We start from the raw sequence: 27,881 nt of genomic DNA on the forward strand, positions 1-27,881 counted from the left end.
CCTGCACACATTTACAAAACACTACAGAGTGCATACCCAGTCCTCAGCGGATGCGAGCCTGGGTAGACGGGTCCTGCAGGCGGCAGTACCCCAAGTCTAGGGGACTGTCAGCACAATATTCGTCCACTGCTTCCCACCCAGGGACTGCTTTAGGACGTCCCACGGTTCTGTGTCCCACAATAAGGCGACAGAGTAAAGGAGATTTTTGTGTACTCACCGTAAAATCTTTCTCTTAGCCTTTAATTGGGGGACACAGCTCCCACCCTGTAGCCCTTGCGGGCCGTTGTTACGGTTGGGTTCTCATATTGTTGTTTGAGCCTGTTTATAGTAGCCTTTTTTTACAGGCATGGTTATGTTTCTGGTATATTCCTCCTAATGCTTTTGCACAAAACTGGAGAAGGCTGACGCCGTCCAGGGGTGTATACTGCAGAGGAGGAGCCAAAGTTAATCTTTTTCAGATTATGCATAGTGTCGCCTCCTAGTGGACAGCAGCATAACACCCACGGTTCTGTGTCCCCCAATTAAAGGCTAAGAGAAAGAGATTTTACAATGAGTACACAAAAATCTCCTTTTTTTCTCGTTTGGTCTTAGAAGAAACACCAGAGTTGCTCTAAAGATCATCCGGAACATAAGAAAGTATCGGGAGGCTGCTCAGATGGAGATTAATGTTCTGAAGAAGATTCAAGAACAAGATAAGGAAAATAAAAAGTAAGAATTTTTCCACAAATCTCTTCAAAATGTTTGAAAAACTACACACGACTGACTGCAGAATACAACTATTTTACCTATAATTTCAAGCCATTATTTTTCTCCAAAAAAGCATGGTGGCTAAGGCAATTTTAAAAGTGTATTAAAATGAAGACCTCTAAACCTTTTCCAGACATACTGGTAGTTTTCACTAAAGATCTTTATGGCATACTCATTGCAATGCGTTTATCTATTCTGTCCCTGCCTAGATGCAGTAGCCATCTTAAAAGCTGTGACTTTTGTAATTCCACCCAAAGAGCCTATGCAGTGGGATGCAGGTGCCATGCATGCATTGATACATTCTGCATTAGTGACAGTTAAAAAGGCTGTCATCATATTCTTGTGTTTTAGTCCCGACCCCCATCCCACCCAGATTTATTGCTGCTTATTTAGAGTGACTGTCATTTTAATTTTTCTTTCTCATCTCCTCAATTCAGTCTGTTCATGTCATCCGAGTTTGGTCCAATGTTACCCATGGATCCACAGACTTGAGCCCAGTCCGACTTCCTGCTATTCCTCTAGCATCCCTAAAATTTTGTTGGCTTTTCTTGGCTGTCGTGTGACCAGATAGTGTAGAATAGAAAATATTAATACTTTTTTTTTTTATATTGACTTAATCAAACCTGTGATGACTTGCCATGGCTGACTAACTTGTGTATTTCTATCCCTAGCATGTGTGTAATGATGTTGGATTCATTTGACTACCATGGACATGCATGCATTGCTTTTGAGCTACTTGGGAAAAGCACTTTTGATTTCCAGAAGGAGAACAATTATTTACCATACCCACTGCAGCAGATTCGGCACATGGCCTTCCAGCTGTTTCACGCGCTAAATTGTAAGTTGGCTACACATTTATGATGATGATCAGATTTACTTAATTGTAACTCTTTTGTTCACTATTCTTATGAGAACATAACTGTGATTATTTACAGGTATAGCCAATATAAACATGTTCTGACAAACTAATAAAGTAAAAATAAGAAAACTAAACTTCTTCTAGCTCCTTCAAAATGCTAGCTCTGTAATCACAAGGGTTTAAATACACCTATTGCTATTGTTACTCCAAACCCTTAAGCAATTGGGGTGAAATAGAAGAGTCTTAATTGTCCCCTATTCACACCAACTTTCTTTTTTGTGCGCTCACCATACAAATGAGATCCTGTATACTGCTTGTCACAATCTTGTTTACACTTACAATAAGGATACAGTGTAATGTTTTCTACTCTGATCTACCATATTCTCTAGTGTCATTTAGTATTTGTAATTATCATTGACCAAAAAGCATGGTTGTAGAATGCAAGGACCTAGTTTATGCCTACAGTTTCAAGGCATCCTCTAAAACCAAGCACCTTTCACTGACTCAAAGCTAAAAGCCCACGTAGTTTGTTGAGGGCACCGCATTCAGCAGACTAGCACTGATCCTGCTGATCATTAGAAAGTATATTGCAACGCTTGTCAGCGGAAGGGACAAAGCTTCAGCAAGATCCAGAGCAGTGAAGCCTGATCTGAGCTCGGTAGTGCATTGTACAGACTGACGCTGTCAGTGCCTTGTATGTTCCTTCAAACTTTTTTTTTTTTTTTTTTTTTTTTTTTTAGGGGCCACATTTATTTAATTTTACTCACAGCACCATTAATTCTGCTTTACAGACATTATTTTCACTGTCCCCATTGGGGATCACAATCTAGATTCCCTATCAGCATGACTTTGGAGTGTGGGAGAAAACTGGAAAATCCGGAGGAAACCCACGCAAATACGGGGAGAACATACAAACCCCTTACACGTGTTGTCTTTGGTGGGACTTGAACCCCAGTGCTGCAAGGCACCAGTGCTAACCACTGAGCCACCGTGCTTCCCCACATCACATGAAGTGACTTTGAGGGACCTATGTGACAGAAAATACCCAAGTGTCACACCATTTTACAGATGAATTCTTCTAAGGGGGCAGTGATTATTTTGTACAGTTGGGTAGTTTTTACCACAACAATTTTATTTTAGCCCCAGATTTGACATTTTTACACTGATAAATGGGTAAAAATGGCACCAAAACTTATCCCCCAATTTCTGCTGAACATGGAAATGCACCATATTTGCTGTACAATACGAGGGACCGAGAGCAATTTGCCTCCTGGAGTACAGAAATTCCTAGAATAGTTTGTGGACTCCATATACAGAGCCCCCTCAAGTGACCCCATTTTGGAAATGCCAAACATGTGGACACTCAATGTGGTTTAGACACACTGTGGGGCTCAGAAGGGAGAAGGGCATTAGGCTTTAGGAGTGCAGAATTCCCTGGATTTCTTTTTTGGGGAGCGTGAAGCCATTTTCTTTTCCAGAGCCTTTTGTACTACCATTAGCGTAGAAACCCCTTATATTTCCGTTAATAGATGACGGACCTGAGTGGGGACTTACTTTTCTTGTGGATTGAGTTGAAGCTTTTATTGGGAACATTTTACATAATATTTGGGATCACCTTTATCCATCGCTCTACGCTGAGTCCTTCTTTTCAGAAGTGCTCAAAGCTGTGGTTGACCGCACTTTAATACACGCTTAAAAAGACGGACACCGCTGGATCCATACACCAGACGGCGTCCACGTGCCTCATTATAGGAAATCTTCTGCCGGGGGTTTCGTCTGAATCACAAAATTAAAGTAAAAACTGCATCTCTTCATACAGTGGGAAATTGTGATTTTTGGAATGGAATGTATTTAAAAAAAAAAAGTCTTATTCTTTATCACCTTTCAACTTATTCTTTATTCTATTTCTCTTATGTGTTGTCTGTATAGTTCAATATTGTATGATGCTAACATTTACTTAAATTTACCCTAAAATGCAAATTCATAGCTAACTTGCATTTTTTACTGTGAATACTTAGTTTTACAACTTTTAATTTTTCAGTCCTGCACAAGAACAAGCTGACCCATACAGATTTAAAGCCTGAGAATATTCTCTTTGTGAATTCTGATTTTACCTCTTCCTACAATGGAGCAAAAGTGAGTTGAAATAAATTCCCTGCGGGGGATAAAGTTAGTCATTCAGATTAGCTGAAGGTCAGCAGAGCTGGTGTTTTTCTGTGGGATTGATCTTTGATTGTAGTGTATAAGGGTTTTCATGCAGTGTGGTTTTGCCTTACTTTTTGCCACTCTGTTAAAGTCTTTCCACAGACAACACAGCATCCCTCATTTTGCGTTTAACTCTGCCAATGCGCAGGTAGTGGATGGCGTACGAACGCCTTATTGTAGCTTGATAACAGTTCATTAGGGTGATGAGGTAGTTTCTTCACCTAGACAGGCATAATTTTACATCACTGACATTACCTAGGCTCATGTGCCCATACAATCACTGGGAGAGGACATTAATTGACTGGTGGTTGGCACCCTTACCCAAATCCGAATGTGGGTTGCTGCTGGTTGTACAGGCAGCCATGAGCCTAAACGAGCCCCTAGGCCTACCCGTGCCTATATGCCCATTCGCAGCAAAGGGCAAACTAGGGCACACAAATCACCACATTAACAGACGGAGCTATTTATCTGAAGTATTGCGGTATATATTTCAGTCAAAAAACAGAGGTGCCTTGCATGAAAAAACATGAATATTTCAATGTCAAATGAAAAAAGAAGAAATATGCAGCACTCACCCATAAAGCTGAAAACTGTGCATCTTTATTTCACATGAATTCCATCAACAGGTATTTGGACATGCAGGACGTTAGAGGAATGCTAGGGGGAGGGAGGTGCTGGATAACGGCCGTTTCGCGATTACTCGCTTGTACTGGAACCGTAGAGGCAAGTAATCGCGAAATGGCCGTTATCCGGCACCTCCCTCCCCCTAGCATTCCTCTAATGTCCTGCATGTCCACATACCTGTTGATGGAATTCATGTGAAATAAAGATGCACAGTTTTCAGCTTTATGGGTGAGTGCTGCATATTTCTTCTTTTTTCATTTCACATTGCTATATGCCCATTAGGCCTAGAAAGATTACATGTCAGTTTTACACTGATAGGTCACGTTGATTTGGTATTCCAAAGCAGGGTTCCCCAACTTCAGTCCTCAAGGCCCACCAACAGATCATGTTTTCAGGATTTCCTTAGTATTGCTCAGGTGATAATTGCTTCACCTGTGCAATACAAAGGAAATCCTGAAAACATGATCTGTTGGTGGGCCTTGAGGACTGGAGTTGGGGAACCCTGTTCCAAAGTGTTTAAGAATGATCAAATTGTGAATTCCCCTGGTTGGGCGGGAAAAAAATTAGCCACCTTCCAAGCAAGATCCAATCACTACTATTAACTCTTTAAATGCAGAGCACTAATCACCGCAAAAGAAAAGTGAAACTCTTAACAGCATTTTTGTGGATCAAAAAAATGGAAAATGTTAAGTGTTCAAAAAATTCTCTAATAGTACTATTTTGACGTGCTCTTAACGCTAAAAACAAGCTCCTGTGATGGAAAAATAAGTCTCAAGAAATAGAAATTCACGCAGCTTTTTTCTATTTCCAAAGTTGAGAATTTTTTTAAGCCACTAAAATAGTTGAAAAGGACAAAATATAACTATACACGTTTTGTATTGCTTTCCTTGATTGTATTAACATCAAGGATAAAGTTGCCAAGTCATCTTTACCACACAACATCATAAAAATTAAACCCCAAAAATTGCTGGGACTTTTTTTTTTTTTTTTTAAATTTCTTTCACCATTTCACCTCACTTGGAATTTTTCCCATTTTTTTTTTCCATCCCCAATATGAAAATGGTGTCATTCAAAATATTATGGTAACTAATCCCACCAAAAACAACCATTCAGATGGCTATGGCTATGTCTATGGAAAAACAAATATATATATATATATATATATATATATATATATATGGCTCTTGGAATAAGTGGAGGAAAAATGAAACATTGCCTGGACCTTAAGAGGTTTAAAAACAAAAGTTATGCCACAGACATAATACATTATTTAGTCCTTTTAAGGACCCCAAAATTTATTTATTTTTTTGTCCCATAGCATTATTATTATTGTTGTTGTTGTTATTATTTTATTTGTTATTGACATGGCTGAATGAGGGCTTATAGTTGACAGAAAAAAGGGGGAAAAAAAATCCAACTGTGGGGAAATTGCAAATAAAAATACATTTTTGGTTTGTTTTTTGATGTTTTGTGATTACATTGTTCATTGTGTGGTAAAAATGGCAACATGATTTCAACAGGTCAGTATGAGTATAGCGACACAAAACTTGTCCATTTTTGTTATTGTTGGTGGGTGGAAAAAAATTCTGAAATTTTGTAAAAATCATAAGACTCAACAGTGGAGCTGTGTGAATGCTTGTTTTTTTGCACCGTGAGCTGCTGATTTTATTAATACCATTTTGGGATAAATGACATTATTTTTTCGTTGCAATTTTTGTGGAAAATGTAGCAACCAAAAAATGGCCATTCTAGTGTCGTCTTTTTTTTTTTTTAAATTGTTTAACGTGCAAATTAAATGATTTATTGTTTTGATCAGACTTATTTTGGCACGCCAATACAAACTATTTAAATTTTTGAAGTTATATAGTTTTTTTTTTTAATTATTTTTGAAGGGAAAAAGGCAATTATTTTTCATATTTTTTAAACTTTTTTTTAACCTGATTTTAATATATGTACGGTATATAGCAATCTAAAAAATGTATGCATCAACTGTGTGATAGTTATGTATGGTAAACCTAGCCTAATGCAAAAGAAATGGTGTATAATAAAAAAAAAACAACAACACCGCTATCAAATCTTTCTTTCTCTCTTTAACAGAACTGTGAAGAAAAATGTGTAAAAAATTCCAGCATCCGGGTTGTAGATTTTGGGAGCGCTACTTTTGACCATGAATATCATAGCACGGTTGTTGCCACACGCCATTATCGCCCTCCAGAGGTTGTTTTGGGTGAGGTTTATCTTTTTATTTATTTATTTTTTCCTTTTATGTTGATAAAGAACTTAATGTTTCAGAACAGTAGTAAATTCCATGATTGTCTAGATTTCATGTTTGTTCACTACTCTGCGATGGATTTCTATAGCTTTGTTTCCTGAGCTAGTTTAACCCCTTAACGACCGCCGATACACCTTTTAACGGCGGTAGTTAAGGGTACTAAAACCACAGCGCCATTAATTCACGGCGCTGTGATTTAAGTGAATAGAGCCCCCTAGTGTCGGATTTTCTCTGGGGTCTCGGCTACCCCTGGCAGCCGAGACCCCAGAGAACATGAATCGGTCGGTTTTTACCGACCCCGCGTTTGCGATCGCCGTTATTAACCCTATAACAGCGACCGCCAAAAAAAACAAACCGCGATTATGCATTAAATTTCTCTTTCCTCTGATGTGATCGTACATCAGAGGAGAGAGAAATGGGGTCCGCGATCCTCCCCCCGGTACCTCTCTGTGGTCCTCCGTCCCCTCCCGGTGGTCCCACGTCCCGCCGGCGTCCTCCGATGGGCGCCAGCATCTTGAAAATGGCAGGCGCATGCGCAGTGCGCCCGCCGGGAATCTGCCGGCTCCGGCTGGCAGATTCCATTCATTATTTTGATCACTATGATAAACGATCATAGTGATCAAAATAAAAAAAATAGTACATAACCCCCCCCCTGTTTATCACCCCCTTATATAGGCAAACATAATGAAATAAAGAAAATATATTTTTTTTCAGTTTTCCGTTAGGGTTGGGCTCGGGTTAGGGTTGGGCTCGGGTTGGGCTGGGCTCGGGCTCGGGTTGGGCTCGGCTCGGGCTCGGGCTCGGGCTCGGGTTGGGCTCGGGCTCGGGTTGGGCTCGGGCTCGGGTTGGGCTCGGGTTGGGCTCGGGCTCGGGCTCGGGTTGGGCTCGGGCTCGGGTTGGGCTCGGGCTCGGGTTGGGCTCGGGCTCGGGTTGGGCTCGGGCTCGGGTTGGGCTAGGGCTCGGGTTGGGCTAGGGCTCGGGTTGGGCTAGGGCTCGGGTTGGGCTAGGGCTCGGGTTGGGCTAGGGCTCGGGTTGGGCTAGGGCTCGGGTTGGGATTAGGGTTAGGGTTGGGCTAGGGCTCGGGTTGGAATTAGGGTTAGGGTTGGGCTAGGGCTCGGGTTGGAATTAGGGTTAGGGTTGGAATTAGGGTTAGGGTTGGAATTAGGGTTAGGGTTGGAATTAGGATTAGGGTTTGGATTAGGGTTTGGGTTTGGATTAGGGTTTGGGTTTGGATTAGGGTTTGGGTTTGGATTAGGGTTTGGGTTTGGATTAGGGTTTGGGTTTGGATTAGGGTTTGGGTTTGGATTAGGGTTTGGATTAGGGTTTGGGTTTGGATTAGGGTTTGGATTAGGGTTTGGATTAGGGTTTGGATTAGGGTTTGTGTTTGGATTAGGGTTTGGGTTTGGATTAGGGTTTGGGTTTGGATTAGGGTTTGGGTTTGGATTAGGGTTTGGGTTTGGATTAGGGTTTGGATTAGGGTTTGGGTTTGGATTAGGGTTTGGATTAGGGTTTGGGTTTGGATTAGGGTTTGGGTTTGGATTAGGGTTTGGGTTTGGATTAGGGTTTGGATTAGGGTTTGGGTTTGGATTAGGGTTTGGGTTTGGATTAGGGTTTGGATTAGGGTTTGGGTTTGGATTAGGGTTTGGGTTTGGATTAGGGTTTGGGTTTGGATTAGGGTTTGGATTAGGGTTTGGGTTTGGATTAGGGTTTGGGTTTGGATTAGGGTTTGGGTTTGGATTAGGGTTTGGGTTTGGATTAGGGTTTGGATTAGGGTTTGGGTTTGGATTAGGGTTTGGGTTTGGATTAGGGTTTGGGTTTGGATTAGGGTTTGGGTTTGGATTAGGGTTTGGGTTTGGATTAGGGTTTGGATTAGGGTTTGGGTTTGGATTAGGGTTTGGGTTTGGATTAGGGTTTGGATTAGGGTTTGGGTTTGGATTAGGGTTTGGGTTTGGATTAGGGTTTGGGTTTGGATTAGGGTTTGGATTAGGGTTTGGGTTTGGATTAGGGTTTGGGTTTGGATTAGGGTTTGGATTAGGGTTTGGATTAGGGTTTGGATTAGGGTTAGGGTTTGGATTAGGGTTTGGATTAGGGTTTGGATTAGGGTTAGGGTTTGGATTAGGGTTTGGGTTTGGATTAGGGTTTGGTTTAGGGTTTGGGTTTGGATTAGGGTTTGGTTTAGGGTTTGGGTTTGGATTAGGGTTTGGATTAGGGTTTGGGTTTGGATTAGGGTTTGGGTTTGGATTAGGGTTTGGGTTTGGATTAGGGTTTGGGTTTGGATTAGGGTTTGGATTAGGGTTTGGGTTTGGATTAGGGTTTGGGTTTGGAGTAGGGTTTGGGTTTGGATTAGGGTTTGGATTAGGGTTTGGATTAGGGTTTGGATTAGGGTTTGGGTTTGGGTTTGGAGTAGGGTTTGGATTAGGGTTTGGGTTTGGATTAGGGTTTGGGTTTGGATTAGGGTTTGGGTTTGGATTAGGGTTTGGATTAGGGTTTGGATTAGGGTTTGGATTAGGGTTTGGATTAGGGTTTGGGTTTGGATTAGGGTTTGGGTTTGGATTAGGGTTTGGATTAGGGTTTGGGTTTGGATTAGGGTTTGTGTTTGGATTAGGGTTTGGGTTTGGATTAGGGTTTGGGTTTGGATTAGGGTTTGGGTTTGGATTAGGGTTTGGGTTTGGAGTAGGGTTTGGGTTTGGATTAGGGTTTGGATTAGGGTTTGGATTAGGGTTTGGATTAGGGTTTGGATTAGGGTTTGGGTTTGGGTTTGGAGTAGGGTTTGGATTAGGGTTTGGGTTTGGATTAGGGTTTGGGTTTGGATTAGGGTTTGGGTTTGGATTAGGGTTTGGATTAGGGTTTGGATTAGGGTTTGGATTAGGGTTTGGATTAGGGTTTGGATTAGGGTTTGGATTAGGGTTTGGATTAGGGTTTGGGTTTGGATTAGGGTTTGGGTTTGGATTAGGGTTTGGATTAGGGTTTGGGTTTGGATTAGGGTTTGGGTTTGGATTAGGGTTTGGATTAGGGTTTGGATTAGGGTTTGGATTAGGGTTTGGATTAGGGTTTGGATTAGGGTTTGGATTAGGGTTAGGGTTTGGATTAGGGTTTGGATTAGGGTTTGGATTAGGGTTTGGATTAGGGTTTGGGTTTGGGTTTGGATTAGGGTTTGGATTAGGGTTTGGATTAGGGTTTGGATTAGGGTTTGGATTAGGGTTTGGGTTTGGATTAGGGTTTGGATTAGGGTTTGGATTAGGGTTTGGATTAGGGTTTGGATTAGGGTTTGGATTAGGGTTTGGGTTAGGGTTTGGGTTAGGGTTTGGATTAGGGTTTGGATTAGGGTTAGGGTTTGGATTAGGGTTTGGGTTTGGATTAGGGTTTGGTTTAGGGTTAGGGTTTGGATTAGGGTTTGGGTTTGGATTAGGGTTTGGATTAGGGTTTGGATTAGGGTTTGGATTAGGGTTTGGGTTTGGATTAGGGTTTGGATTAGGGTTTGGGTTTGGATTAGGGTTTGGGTTTGGATTAGGGTTTGGATTAGGGTTTGGGTTTGAATTAGGGTTTGGGTTTGGATTAGGGTTTGGGTTTGGAGTAGGGTTTGGGTTTGGATTAGGGTTTGGGTTTGGGTTTGGGTTTGGATTAGGGTTTGGATTAGGGTTTGGGTTTGGATTAGGGTTTGGGTTTGGATTAGGGTTTGGGTTTGGATTAGGGTTTGGATTAGGGTTTGGGTTTGGATTAGGGTTTGGGTTTGGATTAGGGTTTGGGTTTGGATTAGGGTTTGGGTTTGGATTAGGGTTTGGGTTTGGATTAGGGTTTGGATTAGGGTTTGGGTTTGGATTAGGGTTTGGGTTTGGATTAGGGTTTGGGTTTGGATTAGGGTTTGGGTTTGGATTAGGGTTTGGATTAGGGTTTGGGTTTGGATTAGGGTTTGGATTAGGGTTTGGGTTTGGATTAGGGTTTGGGTTTGGATTAGGGTTTGGGTTTGGATTAGGGTTTGGGTTTGGATTAGGGTTTGGATTTGGGTTTGGATTAGGGTTTGGGTTTGGATTAGGGTTAGGGTTTGGATTAGGGTTTGGGTTTGGATTAGGGTTTGGTTTAGGGTTAGGGTTTGGATTAGGGTTTGGATTAGGGTTTGGGTTTGGATTAGGGTTTGGGTTTGGATTAGGGTTTGGTTTAGGGTTTGGGTTTGGATTAGGGTTTGGGTTTGGATTAGGGTTTGGGTTTGGATTAGGGTTTGGGTTTGGATTAGGGTTTGGGTTTGGATTAGGGTTTGGGTTTGGATTAGGGTTTGGATTAGGGTTTGGATTAGGGTTAGGGTTTGGATTAGGGTTTGGTTTAGGGTTAGGGTTTGGATTAGGGTTTGGATTAGGGTTAGGGTTTGGATTAGGGTTTGGGTTTGGATTAGGGTTTGGATTAGGGTTAGGGTTTGGATTAGGGTTTGGGTTTGGATTAGGGTTTGGTTTAGGGTTTGGGTTTGGATTAGGGTTTGGGTTTGGATTAGGGTTTGGGTTTGGATTAGGGTTTGGATTAGGGTTTGGGTTTGGATTAGGGTTTGGATTAGGGTTTGGGTTTGGATTAGGGTTTGGATTAGGGTTTGGGTTTGGATTAGGGTTTGGATTAGGGTTTGGGTTTGGATTAGGGTTTGGATTAGGGTTTGGATTAGGGTTTGGATTAGGGTTTGGATTAGGGTTTGGGTTTGGATTAGGGTTTGGTTTAGGGTTAGGGTTTGGATTAGGGTTTGGATTAGGGTTAGGGTTTGGATTAGGGTTTGGGTTTGGATTAGGGTTTGGATTAGGGTTAGGGTTTGGATTAGGGTTTGGGTTTGGATTAGGGTTTGGTTTAGGGTTAGGGTTAGGGTTTGGATTAGGGTTAGGGTTTGGATTAGGGTTTGGATTAGGGTTAGGGGTGTGTTGGGGTTAGAGTTGGAGCAAGAATTGAGGGGTTTCCACTATTTACCAACTTTGGGAGTCTAAAAATTGGGGTCTAAAAAAATCACTTTTGTGGAAATAAAGACTTTATCTTCACGGCTCTGCGTTTATAAACTTCTGTGAAGCGCTTGGGGGTTCAAAGTGCTCACCACACATCTAAATAAGTTCCTTAGGGGGTCTATTTTCCAAAATGGGGTCACTTGTGGGGGGTTTCCACTGTTTAGGCCCATCAGGGGCTCTGCAAACGCAACATGATGCCCGCAGACCATTCCATCAAAGTCTGCATTCCAAAATGGCACTCCTTCCCTTCCGAGCTCTCCCATGCACCCAAACAGTGGTTCCCCCCACATATGGGGTATCGGCGTACTCAGGACAAATCACACAACAACTGTGGGGGTATGATTTCTCCTGTTACCCTTGTAAAAATAAAAATTTGGGGGCGAAAAGATCATTTTTGTGAAAAAAATGGATTTTTTATTTTCACGGCTCTACATTATAAACTTCTGTGAAGCATTTGAAGGTTCAAAGTGCTCACCACACATCTAGATAAGTTCCTTAATGGGTCTAGTTTCCAAAATGGGGTCACTTGTTTCCACTGTTTAGGCACATTAAGGGCTCTCCGAACGCAACATGGCATCCGATCTTAATTCCAGCCAATTCTGCATTGAAAAAGTCAAATGGCGCTCTATCCCTTGCGAGCTCTGCCGTGTGCTGAAAAAGTGGTTTACCCCCACATATGGGGTATCGGCGTATTCAGGAGAAATTGTACAACAAATTTTGTGGTTGATTTTCTCAAGACTTGTGAAAATAAAAAAAAATTTGGTTCTGAAGTAATTTTTTTGCGAAAAAAAAGTTAAATGTTAATTTTTTTCCTTCCACATTGCTTTATTCCCTGTGAAGCACTTAAAGGGTTAATAAACTTCTTGAATGTGGTTTTGAGCACCTTGAGGGGTCTAGTTTTTAGAATGGTGCCACTTTTGGGTGTTTTCTGTCATGTACACCCCTCAAAATGACTTTAAATATGATGTGGTCCCTAAAAAAAATGGTTTTGTAAATTTTGTTGTAAAAATGAGAAATCGCTGGTCAACTTTTAACCCTTATAACTTCCTAACAAAAAAAAAAAATTTTGCTTCCAAAATTGTGCTGATGTAAAGTAGACATGTGGGAAATGTTATTTATTAAGAAATTTTTGTGACACATCTCTCTGATTTAAGGGCATAAAAATTGAAAGTTTTAAAATTGCAAAATTTTCAAAATTTTCGCCATATTTCCGTTTTTTCATAAATAAACACAAGTCTTATCGAAGAAATTTAACCACTAACATGAAGTACAATATGTCACAAAAAAACAATCTCCGAATCAGCGGGATCCATTAAAGCGTTCCAGAGTTATAACCTCATAAAGGGACAGTGGTCAGAATTGTAAAAATTGGCCTGGTCATTAAGCTGCAAACTGGCTCTGTCGCTAAGGGGTTAAATGGATTTTGATATAATGTAACCTGTACAAAGTTACTAATAAAACTGTTGTATTTATCAATAGCCAGCACGTTTTCTGTTGCATATGCCCTATTTTTGCTGGTGTCCATCATGTTAGGTGTGTGCAATGTTTAGAAAGTATTGTCGATTATCCAAAAATTATCCAATAACTCTGAAGCTATGTTCACACGTTGCGTTTTTGCTGCGTTTTTTTTTCTGCAGGCAAAACATTCTTTTTTGGCAGTAAAGAAGCTGCTTACGAAAAGCAAGTTTCTCCTACGCCTCATTGGGGGACACAGACAGTGGTTGTTATGCTGCTTGCCTCTAGGAGGACACGAAGTGAACACAGAAAAAAGATAACTCCTCCCCTGCAGTATACACCCTCTCGCTGGCTGGGAATTCCCCACTTCTTGCTTAGTGTCTGCAGGAGGCACTTGGGTTTGGCTTTAGACCCCACCGTTTTTATTTTGTTTTTGAATTTTCTGTAAATTTTTATTTTTTAATTAACTGAGTGAAGGGGGCGGTGGTTCCTTTCTATGGCCCGCTCTCCCCCGAACCAACAACAGGCAAGCACGTGGAGTATACCCACCCGTACACTTTCCTGCGACGACTGGGGCTGATTCTTCTGGCGATGGTTCCTTTACGGTGCCGGTACCCCACACGGATACGAGGGTGAGCGCACACGGAGAAGACTTGACAGTCGCTTTCGGACGCCCTGAATCAGCCTCATAGCTCTCCGTCCCCCTCCCCATAGGGTGGACCGATTGAGCAATACCCCTGTAACAACCTCTCCGGCTCTGCTACATCGCCCGGGAGCTTTTTTTACCTCAGAATCTGAGATGGGATGAAACCTGCAGGCTCCTGGATAGCGCAGACGGCGCGAGCACCAGATTGGAGGTATGGGGTCGGGTCCTTGTCCCTGGGAGAAGCACTGACAGAGTCTCAGTGGCGGCATACCGGCGCCCCGTCGCGGCCCCCTGCTCTCCCCTTCACCCGTCGCTCGCCGCTGGTAGGCCCAAAAATTTAGTCCCCGGCTTTTCGGCCTACTAGGCCGCAATTTACATAGCGCCGCCCACGTCTTTGGCGCCTCTCGCTCTGTACGAGACGCGCCCTGCTAGTCTCGGGGCCCATGTCTTTAACCCCTTCTCTGCCCCTCGGGCTCTGGGACAGCTGCGGGGGGGTGCGCGCACGGATGGACAACACCTGGTGACGCTACATGGCCACCGATATTTCTCCCAGGGACACAGCTTCAGGACCGCGGGTAAGCTGCATCTGCCTCAGAGCAAAGCTTAACCCCTTCGCTGCACATTCCCTGCAGCTGCAGCCCAGGCTCTGCTTGTAACCCTTTCACGGGCACTATGTCTCAGTCTAAGGAAGCAAAAAGGGGGCTAATAAGAAGCGAACTGCGTTCTTTACCGCTGGTACCTCTTGCAAGACTGCCTTGCCCAGTACCCAGACTAATCCGCTATGCACGGATTGCGACCCAGCTTGTGCTAAAGCGCCTTACCCGCCGCTGCAAGGTGCTCCCTGCGTTTAATTCCTCTGTGTGGGCCGCGTCCTTGTCACGGCCTGTGGAGTAACTGACCAAGGCTATAGACTCCTCTGGGAATCTTCTTTAAGTCAGAACGCGTGTTTACCGCCCGAGGAGGGCTTTGGCGACGGCTGGAAACCGTCCGCCTGCAGGGACCGTGCTCGTTCAAGACATCCTCAGGTCTCTAGAAAGCGGACCAATGACGCGTCCCCTAGTCACATTCGCGATTCAGCATCTGCGAGTTCTGTCTCTCGCTCTCCCTCTCCTAATGTTCGCAGAGAACATGTCTCTGAATTCGAGTCTGACATGTCAGTCCCTCAGAATTCCTCAAATGTCCATGAATCGCTTGATTCTCTGACAGTCAGTCAACAAGTTTCTGACGTTGGACGAGGAGAATATTCCCGCTCCAGTACACGTTATCTCCTTTAGGCCTCTTTCACACATCCGGTTTTTGTCATCCGGCACAATGCGGCAAAATTTTTCATAACCGGATCCGGTTTTGTCCCATAAGCTTTCATTGTCGCCGCATCGTGCCGGATGGTTATGCGTTGTGTCCGGTTGTTGCCGGACACGGCATAAATTAGCCGTCCGGCATCTGCAAAAAACGTTCCCTGCAACGTTTATTGTCAGCGCCGGACCGGCTTTTTCCACAGCGCATGCCCGGACTCTGTGAATGTTAACCCCACAAGTGCCCGGCGAGAGAGAGATCTCTCTCTGTCACCCGGACACTTGTGAGAGATCTCTCTCGCCGGGCACTTGTGGGGTTAACACTCAGTGTCTGTGTGAGAGAGAGAGATCTCTGTGTGGTTAACCCCACAAGTGCCCGGCAAGAGAGAGATTCTCTCGCCTGGACAATAAGTGTTAACCCCCCATGTCTCTCTCTCTCCACCTCCCTCTCCCCTCCCCTCTCCTATCCTCTCCTCCCCTCACCTCCCTTTCAGCAGCTGTCTCTCATTGGCTGCCTCTGTCCACCTCGTCCTGCGGCTCCTTTAATAATGTCGGAGCCGTATTGTCTCGCCGCAGGCCGGATCCGGCGGCCCGGCTTTTCGCCGCACGCCGCCAGACCCCACACACCGGATGTGTGAAAGTAGCCTTAAGAGGACTAAACGTGAATGCAGGGTATTTGCCAGCCATCCGGAGTCTACGGACATTGTCCTGAAACGTAGGAACCGACCACATAAGCGGTTCACAGGGCAAAAGCCTATCGAGGCTGAATACCCCTTTACTCCATATCTGCTGAAGAATTGGTTACAGTCCACCTCGGTGGATTCTCCTGTATTGTGCCTTGCTCCTAAAACGATTTGATCCGTTTCTGAGGGCTCTTCAGTCAGAAACCCCTCCAATCGTCAAATTGGCTACCTCGCCAGTTTAGTTTTTGGAGCTTCAGGAGCGGCATTTTTCCCATCTTTTGCAGCGACTTGAGTGGCTAAGGCATGATGACTTGGGCAGAAGTCTTAATTACTGCCTTCCAAGCAGATAATTCACGCAGGGGACTTTGCAGTAGACGCCTCTTTAGATGCCGCTAATTGCGCTGCTAAGGCAACCGCTAATGCAGTCTCCATCAGAAGAGCCCTATGGCTATGCGACTGGCGGGCAGATTCCACCTCCAAGAGATTAAAAACTTCTCTGCCGTATCAAACTGGTCGCCTGTTTGGACAAGAAACTTGACCAGCTCATTTCTGACACTTTCGGGGGGTAAGAGTAGGTTTCTTCCCCAACAAGGGGCTGCCCGGCCGTTTTCAGAATCAACAGCCTACTAGTTTTTCGACCTTTTTTCGCAACAGCTCTAGCTGGTCCTCCACAACCTTCTCTTCTGGATCAGGTCGGTCTCCGCGTGGAGACAGAGGTTCCCAGGTCTCTCACAGACCTAACCGCTCTTGGAAACCCAGGCCGACAGCATCTGGATCTAAGGAAGCAGATCCCATAGATCCTCTACTCAATGACTTGTGGTATCTGGCCGACACCGACAAAGTAGGCACTCGTCTGCTGTCATTCAGAATGGTTTAGCGTTTTTTTTATTCAAACCTTTCTTTGTGGTTCCAAAGAAGGAATGAACGATGCGGTTCATACTGGACCTCAGGCTGTTAAATCAGTTTGTCAAAGTACAGCGATTCCGAATGGAATTCCTCCGGCCGATGTCTCTTCCATGCAAAAGGGGAGAGCCCCTATCATCCAGCAGTTCCTGCGTTTTGCAATTCGAGAAGAACACTTCTACTTCATTGCCTTGCCCTTCGGTCTCCCCACCCCCAGGGTCTATACCATGGCGGCTGTCATGGCCATTCTCCACGCTCGGGGAGTGGTGGTACTGCCGTATCTGGACGACCTGCTAATCAAGGGTCCATCCCTTCCAGCCTGCGAGAAATCCGTGATTGTCACAGTAAATACACTTTCTCGCCTGGGTCTTTCATTCTGTTCGTTTCAGCATGAGAGTTCTTGGAAGGGTGGTGGCAGCAATGGAAGTGGTGCCATTCGCACAATTCCATCTCTGCCCTTTGCAACAAGCCTTGCTGTTGACTTGGGATAAGAACCAGTCTTCCCTGGACCGTTGGTGCCTTCTGTCCCTGCGGATCAGACAAGCCCTCAAGTGGTGGACACAGAAATCCTCCCTGAATCAAGGGAGGTCTTTTCTCCCAGCACGATGGTTGGTGGTGACCACCGACACAAGTCTTCTGGGGTTCGGTGTTTCGTCACCACACAGCACAGGGTCATTGGTCAATTCGGGAGTCACGTTTACTCATCAAGGTCTTGGAGATACGAGCGATCAAATTAGCCCTACTGAGTTTCCACCATCTCCTCGCAGGTCTCCCCATCAGGATCCAATCTGACAATGCCACAGCTGTAGCGTATATCAACCGTCAGGGGGGTACTCGGAGAAGGATGGCCATGCACGAAGTGAGTCACATCCTCCATTGGGCCGAGACCAACCGTTCACCCATCTCAGCGATCCACATCCCGGGCATAGAGAATTGGGCGGCAGACTTTCTCAGTCGCCAAGCCCTTGCCTCAGGAGAGTGGTCTCTTCATCCGGAAGGTTTTCAGCAGATTTGCAGTCGTTGGGGCACTCCGGATGTGGATCTCATGGCCTCAAGGCTAAACAAGATTCCTCGATTCGTTGTGCGATCCAGGCGTCATCAGAGCGAATGCCCTAGTTCTGCCATGGCACCAGTTCCGGCTCCCGTACATCTTTCCCCCTCTCCCCTTGCTCCCGAGGGTCTTCAAGAAGATCAGAGCAGAGGAAGTATCAGTGATCCTAGTCGTGCCAGATTGGCCGGGCATAGTACGCAGACCTAGTACAACTAGTCGCCGACGTTCCTTGGCGACTTCCAGATCGCATGGATCTACTCTCTCAGGGTCCGATTTACCACCTGAACTCCGGGGCCCTGTCTTTTACGGCGTGGCAGTTGAATCCTGGATTATAGCACAGGCTGGGTTTTCTCACGATGTGATTTCCACCATGATTAGTGCTAGGAAGTTCGTGTCCATGTGCATTTATCACCGCACCTGGAAAACCTTTTCATGGTGCAAGGATCATGGTCAATCCCTTCTAGTGTTTTACATTGCTGCCATATTGAAATTCCTTCAGTCAGGATTAAAGTCAGGCCTCGCGCTTAGCTCGCTCAAGGGCCAAAATTTCAGCCTTGTCACTGCTATTCCAATGCAAAATAGCCACCAAACTTCAGGTGAAGACGTTCATTCAGGGAGTTTCTCATGTAGCGCCTCCCTATAAAGGGCCATTCGAATCATGGGACCTTAAATTGGTTCTCAGGGCCTTACAGGAGGCTCCTTTCGAACCGTTGCAGGACGTACCACTACCTAGGGTCTTTCTAGTGGCAAGTACGTCAGTCAGACGAGTTTCGGAATTGGCGGCCCTGTCCTGCCGTCATCAGTTCATGAATTTTCAGCAGCACAAGGCAGTTCTCAGGATGTCCCCGTCCTTCCTGCCCAAAGTCGTATCTTCTTTCCATCTCTATGAGGAAATTGTTTTGCCCTCCTTTTGTCCGGCTCTGGTCCATTGCATTGAGAAGGCCATCCACACCCTGGATGTGGTTAGGGCTCTGAGATGATACATCTCGCGGACGGCTCCCTCCCGCAAGTCAGATGTCCTGTTCATACTTCCAGAGGGGCATAGGAAGGGTCTAGCCGCTTCAAAAACCACGCTGGCCAGGTGGATTTGCTTGGCTATTCAGGAATCCTACCGTGTCCGGGACACACCTGTCCCAGCAAGGATTAAGGCGCATTCTATCTGCTCAGTGGGCGCCTCTTGGGCCATTCGGCTCCAGGTGTCGGCAGAACAGGTCTTCAACGCTGCGACTTAGTCCAGCCTACATACCTTTACAAAACATTACCAAATTCATTCTCTGGCCTGTCCGCAAGGCTGCGACTTGGTCCAGCCTGCATAACTTTACAAACATTGCCTAATTTCATTCTCAGGCCTCTACGGATGCAGCTCTTGGCAGATGCATCCTGCAATCAGCAGTACCACAGTGTTGAGTCATTGGTACATGGGATATTAGCAATTGTTATGTTCCCCACCCAGGGACTGCTTTAAGACGTCCCACTGTCTATGTCCCCCAATGAGGCGTAGGAGAAATAGGGATTTTTTTGTCTACTCAATGTAAAATCCTTTTCTCCAAGCCAATCATTGGGGGACACAGCACCCACCCTCTTTGGCCTATTGGCTCACTGTAGCATTATTAAGTTTTGACATAGTTATGATTATTGTCATTCGTTTAATGCTCCTACTGCTTTTTCACTGAACTGAGGAATTCCCAGCCAGCGAGAGGGTGTATACTGCAGGGGAGGAGTTAACATTTTTCTGTGTTTACTTAGTGTCCTCCTAGTGGCAAACAGCATAACACCCACTGTCTGTGTCCCCCAATGATTGGCTCGGAGAAAAGGATTTTACGGTGAGTACACAAAAAATCCCTATTTTGCTGCGTTTTTGTTGTCTGTTGTGCAAGCTGATAACGTTTAGTGCCCCTAAAAAATCCCGATAAAACTTCCTTAAGGTTTTTGCACTTATTGCTGTCTATGGCTGAAAATATGCTGAAATAAGTGACATGCTACAGTTTTCCAAATCGGTCAGGAAAAAGAGTGCGTGCATGAGCTTTCTGAAATCTGTTTGCTCGTACTGTAAAACGCAGCTTACAATTTTGTATAAAAAAAAAAATGCAGCAAAAATGCAACTTGTGAGCATAGCCTTACCCTGTAATTTCTTACCTGCAGTGAACTCTTCCATTCGTCCATTAGGTAATTGATGAATACTGAATAGAATTGATATGTGTTTAACTATATTCTATAGGTGTTTTAGCCAATTGTGTTATGTTACCTTAACTGTCCATGGTGTCTGTGGCATGTACAGTATTAGGGTAGTGTTTTATAAGTTGCTTTTCTTCTACTTTAGAACTAGGCTGGGCTCAACCCTGTGATGTGTGGAGCCTGGGGTGCATCTTGTTTGAGTTTTACACTGGATCTACACTATTCCAGGTAATTTATCTGTCTTGTGTCTTTAGAAAACATAATAAAATTACAGATCCTTTGCTCTATGAGCAATCATACCTTTACATCATCACATGTCAATCTCTGTAACTTACAATTAATATACATGTACATGCTGCATGTCTATTGTAGTGTGATAAAATAGATTTCTGAAAGCATAAGTTAATTTGTCCAGTGCATATTAAATGTGTTTGAAGTGGTGACTGTAGTTATAACATTCCACATCCTTCACATGAACAAAGCTACCCTAGATGGTCCGATTTATAAATGCATGTTTGCATTAACGTATGTGCACACTTTTACAAATTATATCTTTGTCTAGCTAACTGTATGCATGTAATAACTTGAATCATCTTTATTGTTTGTTTTGACTAGACGCATGATAATCGAGAACACTTGGTTATGATGGAGAAAGTCCTTGGACCATTACCTCGTCGCATGGTATACAGAACAAAGTAAGTAGAAAGTAAACTTAAATAGTGTACAGTTGCAATAAAAATTAATAAATATCCATTGCAAATTAGGTTTAATAGCACATCGTTTGTAAATTCCCTGACACAGCAAACTGCTGACTTCATGTAGCATTCCACTAAAAGCAACCAATAAAACAAAAACACCTTTTGTAGCTCAATACGTCTAATATAAAAAGTGGTTGCTCCAAATTCATCACAAAATGCCAATTTTACTGACTACTTCAGCCTCAGAATTATTCAACCCCTTCATGGCAAGCGTCTTTAGTACTTAATATAGTAACGTCTAGCTGTTATGACCTGCTGCAAATGAGATGCATAGCCAGACTCTAGCAGCATTCTTGAGGAATGAATAGCCATCACGTGATCAGGAGCGGTGCTAGAAACTGGGGAATGCGGTGTATATTAATGCACTTTCAGTACACTACATAAACATTTTACACAGGTTTAGCCAATAACATTTTCATTGAAATGCTTCTTTAAAGAAGTTGTCACTTGGAAAACCCCCTTCTCATACCACAAAGTTATACTCCCCTCCCTTGCTGAGGCTGTTCACGTGGTGCCAGTACTCGTTCTCTCTGGAGCTCCAGGGCGGTTGTTATGACACGTGACGCCAGTGCCCAGTCAACTCTGGCGTCACTGTCCCCGTTTTCTGTCGAATGGAACATGAAGAGGAAGTGAGATCAGCTGTAGCCCGGACTTCCTCTTCCTGTTCAATTCTTACAAAGGCGGGGATAGTGACGCCAGCGCCGATTAGGAGCCTAGGTCACCTGTCATAACTGCATGAGAGCCCCGTAAATGCTGTCACTGCACCAGCACGGGAGGTGGGTATAAGCTGCTTTTATTTTATTGGGGCCAAAACTTTAGATTACGAAGGGGATGTCCTTGAAGTGGGCAACCCCGTTAAGCTGCTTAAATTTTTCTTGCTTGATTTGGTGAATTACAAACAGCAAAAAATGTACATTTTGCTCAGTTACCTAATTTGCAATGTGGGTGATTTTAATATTGTTTGCAACTGTAGATACTATGCTAACACTTTTGCCATATTTATTATTTAGTACATCCTCATATTACTTCATTATACCTATATAGAGTAAATAAGTGAGGCGCTGACATTGTCGCATGTATTGCTGTCTATTATTGCTCAAGCATCTTGGCAGCCAGTAGATCATCAATTTCTGATCGTCCGGTGTCCGACACCGGCCCACTTGCCAATCAGCTGATATCGATAGCGATTGATAGCTGCTCTGTCTTCTGATAGTGACCGAGGCTTGATACTGCACATCCGCCTCCTACTTAAATCAATAAGAGGGTGTATGCTTAGTACTGTGCGGCAGCCACTATCAGAAGACTGCCAGCTCCACAAGTGAGTATTGGCTGCCAACACCAATATTGGCTGATCAGCGGGAGTACCGGGTTTGATGACATAGTCTAAGGCTAGCTTATCAATGAAAAAGTAGTGGATGCCATTATCTGAGACCCGTAACGTCTCCTGTCTTTTGGATTTGGGACCGGGTGAGGGCTTATTTTTTTGCGCAACAATCTGACGTTTTTATTGATGCCAATTTGCTGCAGATGCGATCTTTTGATTGCCCGTTACTGCATTTTATTGCAGTGTTGCAGCGACCAAAAAAAAACGTAATTCTGGTGTTTCGATTTTTCTTTTTTTCTTATTTTTTTTTTTTCCCTCGGTACGTCATTTACCGATTGGATTAATTCTTATTATATATTGATTGGGCAATTCTGAACGCGGTGATAATTTTTTTTTTTTTTTTAAATTTTGAATTGGACAAAAGGGGGTGATTTAAACTTTTATATATATTTTTTTTTAATATCTTTAAAAACTTTTTTTTTTTATTTTACTTGCTTCAGTAGTCTCCATGGGAGACTAGAGGCTGAAGTTGTCCGATTGCCTCTGCTACATAGAGCAGGGCTGCAGCTCTGCTTTATGTAGCAGATATGCTCACTTGCTATGATCGCCTAACACCAGGCGGCGCTCATAGCGATTCAGCAGTGACAACCACAGAGGTCTTCCCCTGACACTGGGTTGTCATGCCAACCTGTCGGCGACACGAGCACCGATGGGAGAAGGTACATAACGCACTTCCTGTGCGTGCATGTTAAATGCCACTGTCAGTGTTTGACAGCGACATTTAACATGTTAACAGCCGTGGGTGAATCGGGATTTGACCCGCGGCTGTTCCAGGCACATGTCAGCTGTTCAGATCAGCTGTCACGTGCTAGAAAAGGTGCGGGCTCATTGCTAGAACCCGCACCAAACAGGGAGTCATCCAGTGACAGACTATGTCTGTCATTGGACGTTAAGGGGTTAGGTCAAGAAGCAAAAACATTACTGATACCAAACTAAGTAGTGATGTGTTACAATATGTTCAATGTAACTATCTTCTCCTTTTTTCTTTCTCTTGAAAGGAAACAAAAATATTTCCAAAATGGATCAATAATTTGGGATGAGACATCTGCAGATGGTCGATACGTCAATAAAAATTGTCTTCCTTTTAGGGTAAGCAGTAACTTTCTTATTTGTCAGGACTGTACTATGGGTATCAGAATGATGACAAAAAGATTTAAAAAAAAAAACAAAAAAAAACCTTCATATACCATATATACGCATGTATAATCTGAGTTTTCCAGCACTTTTTTTGTGCTGAAAACGTCCCCCTCAGCTTACACAAGAGTCAATTGTCCCAGAAAGCCGGCGGGAGAGGTAGAGCAGCGGGTCACAAAGGCAGGAGCCGGCGGCTGTAACTGTGCCCACTGCTAAAGGAAAATGAATATTCATTTCTCTTACAGCGTGCACCTGCAGCCGCTGGCTTCCAGAAGACATCCTGCGCACCGTCGCTGCATCTCGTTGGTTCCGGCTTCCAGCAGCTCTTCCTGTGCTGAGCGATCACAAGGCCCTGCTCATTAAGGTAATGAATATGCACATGTCTCCACTCCCATAGGCGTGGAGGGAATATTCATTACCTTAATGAGCGTGGCCACGTGATCGCTCGGCACAGGAAGAGCTGCTGGAAACCGGAACTAACGAGATGCAGGGAGTTGAGTAGGATGAACTATTATTTTTGTTTATATGCCCTCCCATAACAAGATAGTAAAAATGTAATTAATATAAACCCCAAAATGCCACTAACATACATGTATGTCAAAGGACGTGAAGGGGTTAATGAACTTGAGTCCATTGTTGAACTGGAATGGGCTAAAAAATTTTCCGCTGCCAGAAATAGGTGTCTTGCTATGCATTACGTTTACAGCAGGTCATAACAGCCAAAGAGTGCTTTACTAAGTTCTAAAGACTTTTCTTTTGAAAGGGTAGAATAATTCTGAGACCTCAGTAGTCATTAAAAGTGGCATTTTGTGTTGAATTTGGAGAAACCACTTATTAGTTATGGTTAGATATTTAAATTGTTCTTGCAAACAGCAGTAAGTTGTAAAAAATTTTAGTAAATGTAATTTACATGGTTTGAATAATTTTGACTGCACCTGTTATGATCGGCCTTTTTCTCAACCCCGCTACAAATAAATCTTCGGCTATTTCACACTGTATAGATACTAGATTTACTTTTTTCTGTTGCATGGATTAGAGAAGTCTGCTGTTCTATTATAGAGTACCTAGTTAAAAATGGGCTGTGGAGTCTAAGCCAAACCTTCGACCCCTCAATTTTCCTGACTCCAACCCCACAGTGCTGGTTGCTACTGAGCATATACATAAAGTGCATCCCAGATCCTTAGATCAGGAACAGAACAGACATTTATAGGACATTTCATAACTTTCCCAAATTATGAAACATTTACAGCACATCCTGCACTGAACTACTGTACCCAATTTATTATATATTTTAGGGGTCATAGTCGGTACCATTTTAAACCACGACTCCTACTTCACAGCTTTGGTTTGCCAATACAGTGGGATTTAGACTATTTTTAACCCCCGGAGCTTTTTCCGTTTTTTTGTTTTTCGCCCCCCTTCTTCCCAGAGCCATAACTTTATTTTTCTGTCAATATGGCCATGTAAGGGCTTATTTTTTTTGCGGGATGAGTTGTAATTTTGAACAACACCATTGGTTTTACCAGGTCGTATACTAGAAAATGGGAAAAAAATTCCAAGTACTGTGAAATTGCAAGAAAATTGCAATCCCACACTTGTTTTTTGTTTGGCTTTTTTGCTAGGTTCACTAAATGCTAAAACTGACCTGCCATTATGATTCTCCAGATTATTACGAGTTCATAGACACCAAACATGTGTCTAGGTTCTCTTTTATCTAAGTGGTGGAAAAAAAAATTCCAAACTTTGCTAATAAAAAATAAAATAAATAATTTGCGCCATATTCCAATACCCGTAGCGTCTCCATTTTTCTTCATCTCGGTTCAGGGGAGGGTGTATTTTTTAAGCGCCGTGCTGATGTATTTTTTTTATACCATTTTGGTGCAGATCCGATCTTTTGATCGCCCGTTATTGCATTTTAATGCAATGTCGCAGCAATAAAAAAAAAACATAATTCTGGCGTTTTTAATTTTTTATTCTCGCTATGCCGTTTAGCGATCAGGTTAATCCTGTTTTTTTTTTTTGATCGTGTGATTCTGAACGCAGTAATAGCAAATATGGTTGTTATGCCGACACACCGATGACCCGCGATCACGTGACGTGGGTCACTGTGTATTTTTTGCCCGATGGCCGGAAGCACCATTTAAATGTTGCTGTCTCAGCGTTTGACAGCGGCATTTAAAACAGCTGACATGTCCCGGGAAAGATGTAGGCTCACACCGGAGCCCACGTCAAAGGCAGGGATACCGACATCGGTGTTATAATGCGTCAGATGTCGGTAAGGGGTTAATAATATGAATAATATTGCGCACACACAAAAAAATCTGAATGTGAAAAAAGTAGATGGAAGAATCAAGGCAGAATAATTGTAATGCAGAAAAGTTGAATAGATATAATGAAACTTAACCCCTTAGTGATGGGCCAATTTTTTAAAATCTGACTTGTCACATTTATTTATAAAAATATCAGAAATTTGCCCAAAAGAAAATTAAAAATTGTAATTTTCAAACTATGATTATTTATTTAACTCAAATGGTCATACCACACAAAAATATTAAGTTACATTTCCCTCATGTCTACTTTAAATCAGTACGATTTAAAAAAAAAAAATAAATAAAATAAACTTTTTAATTCCTGTCAATTTGTATTAATTCCTGAAAAGCAACTGAAGGATTAATGAACTACCTGGAAGCAGTTTTGAATATGTTGAGGGGTGCGGCTTTTAAAATGGCATCACTTTTGGGGATTTCTAATATATACGACCTCCAACGTCCCTACGAACCTAAACATTTTTTTTTAAAAACTGTTATATTTTTAAAGCTTCTAAAATGCTAACAAAATAAAACCACTTTTTTATCACCTAAATGTTGATAACTTCTGAACAGGCCACTATAACTGGCAGACTCTAAGACCGTTATTTGGCCGTGAACTGTCAGGGCAAACATCAAGACCACACAACCAAGATCTCAGGGTGCCGATGGGGTTAAAGAGGGAGCTCACACACTCTGTTAACAATCTAAATGCTGTAGACACTATTGACAGAAGCATTTAAGGGGTTAAACGATCACTGTCGGTGCCAACACTGATGTGGCTGATGCAGAAAGTTGTCAGCTATAGTGGACAGCCAACAGCTGCTGGATGGTCACCCGTTGTAGGATGCTAGTCTCTTATATTGCAGGTCAGTAAAAAGACATATTGGTGGCCACTATAGGGTTAAAGATATGGGAAAATGTCATAAGCTGGTTTTGAGTAGATCTTTTATTAATTTCAGAACATTTATTTTCATTCCATCTATTCCTTTTGTTAGACATACAAGAAAGAAGATTCCCTTGTGCATACACAGTTTTTTGATTTGCTCAGACGAATGCTGGAATATAGCCCCACGCTAAGAATTACGCTGGATGAAGCCCTCAAACATCCCTTCTTTGCTGGAATGACACCAGAAGAAAGGAAACTAGGAAGCAGAACATCCAGGGATCTTAGCAGATGAAGAACATGACCTTTTGACTTGTCATTTCCCAACCTTTTTGAGCATTACAGTTTACAAGTATTTGAAAAAAAGTCTTGGTGCTTCTCAGACATGTTCTCATCAGCAGGCTGTGGGAAGAAGAATGCGCTATGTCATGTTCCTCAAAGCATTCTAATAAATTTGTCTAAATATTCTAAAAACTTGCATTGTTTGGGAAGGCTTGTTCACTTAGAAGCATTATTTTCAGTATTTCAGATGTGAAGACTGCCAAGTGAACCATGAACCTTTCAAAAATAACTGTTAATCTATTTTATTTGCCTTCAACAACAGCTTGTGCTGAAAAGCATATAGAGAAGACTATGCAGAACACTTGATATATTGTGTAAATCTACTGTATATACGTGTACATTTGTAAACTCAGGGATATATGGGGGATATTTAGACTGATCATGGATAAAGTGGTTTTACTTTGTATGAAAATCTCACTGTTGCAAATGTGACAGGTATTTGGAGCCATCTTAATATTTTTGTAATTATGCTACTTGCTGTAAATAAACCTGGAAAAGATACATTTTCATTCTTTTAACAAAGGAATTGATGAATGTTTTGCTTATCACAAAATAAGAATGTTTTTCTCAAATTGCTCGCAACAGGATCGTGTGTTTCCTGTCCCTATCAGGATGTGAGGATGTGGATTCAAGGAGGTTAAATAGCCCCTCCTGACCATCAGCCCTAAGGGTGTGGCAACGGTTTTAGGGTGTGTGCACACGTTGCGGTTTTTGTTGCAGATCGCTCTCTCCCGAAACACACAAAAACCTACACCAATTCCGCTGAACAAAATATAGCAATCCGTAGGAATTTTTCACTCTGCATTTTCTGCCAAGAGCTGCGGTTTCTCTGCAGCAAAAACCGCAACATGTGAACACACCCTTACACCTGCTCCGGTGTCAAATCGCAGGCTAAACCGCAGGTCTTTTGACCTGTGGATTTACCTGCGGATTTTGCAAAATCCACGCGGAAAATTCCGCAGCAGAATCCGCAACGTGTGCACACACCCTATGTATTTTTCCAGTCTGTATGGGGAATGTAGAAATTATTTAGCAGCACTCTGGCTGCACAGCTGTATTACAGTCTCTTTTTAATTTTTTAACATACCTTTTGTAAGGTATTTTTTGCTCACAGAGCAGCCCAGGTTGATCCCTTTGCCTTTCTTCTCTTTGAGCTGCTCCTTTCGTCTCTGGATTCCACCACCATATC

The 27,881-nt window shown here is 43.1% G+C and overlaps 1 protein-coding gene across 2 annotated transcripts in view; it reads left to right on the plus strand.

Moving 5' to 3' along the window:
- CLK3 (CDC like kinase 3) overlaps positions 1–27,193 on the plus strand; it is a 60,451-nt gene extending 33,258 nt beyond the window's left edge. Inside the window, exons 7-14 of one of the 2 annotated variants that reach the window (XM_073579536.1) lie at positions 592–708; positions 1,419–1,585; positions 3,648–3,742; positions 6,533–6,662; positions 20,028–20,110; positions 20,498–20,577; positions 23,023–23,113; positions 26,463–27,193. In XM_073579536.1, the coding sequence (XP_073435637.1) occupies positions 592–708; positions 1,419–1,585; positions 3,648–3,742; positions 6,533–6,662; positions 20,028–20,110; positions 20,498–20,577; positions 23,023–23,113; positions 26,463–26,645 (946 nt within the window). In that variant the 3' untranslated portion in view covers positions 26,646–27,193. The remainder of the gene's footprint in view (positions 1–591; positions 709–1,418; positions 1,586–3,647; positions 3,743–6,532; positions 6,663–20,027; positions 20,111–20,497; positions 20,578–23,022; positions 23,114–26,462) is intronic. The other variant, XM_073579537.1, reaches the window with a different exon arrangement.
- Positions 27,194–27,881: the final 688 nt, after the last annotated feature.

Source organism: Dendrobates tinctorius, unplaced genomic scaffold, assembly GCF_039654945.1.
Source record: "Dendrobates tinctorius isolate UK_male_01 unplaced genomic scaffold, ASM3965494v1 ptg000062l, whole genome shotgun sequence".
NCBI classification, from domain to species: domain Eukaryota; kingdom Metazoa; phylum Chordata; class Amphibia; order Anura; family Dendrobatidae; genus Dendrobates; species Dendrobates tinctorius.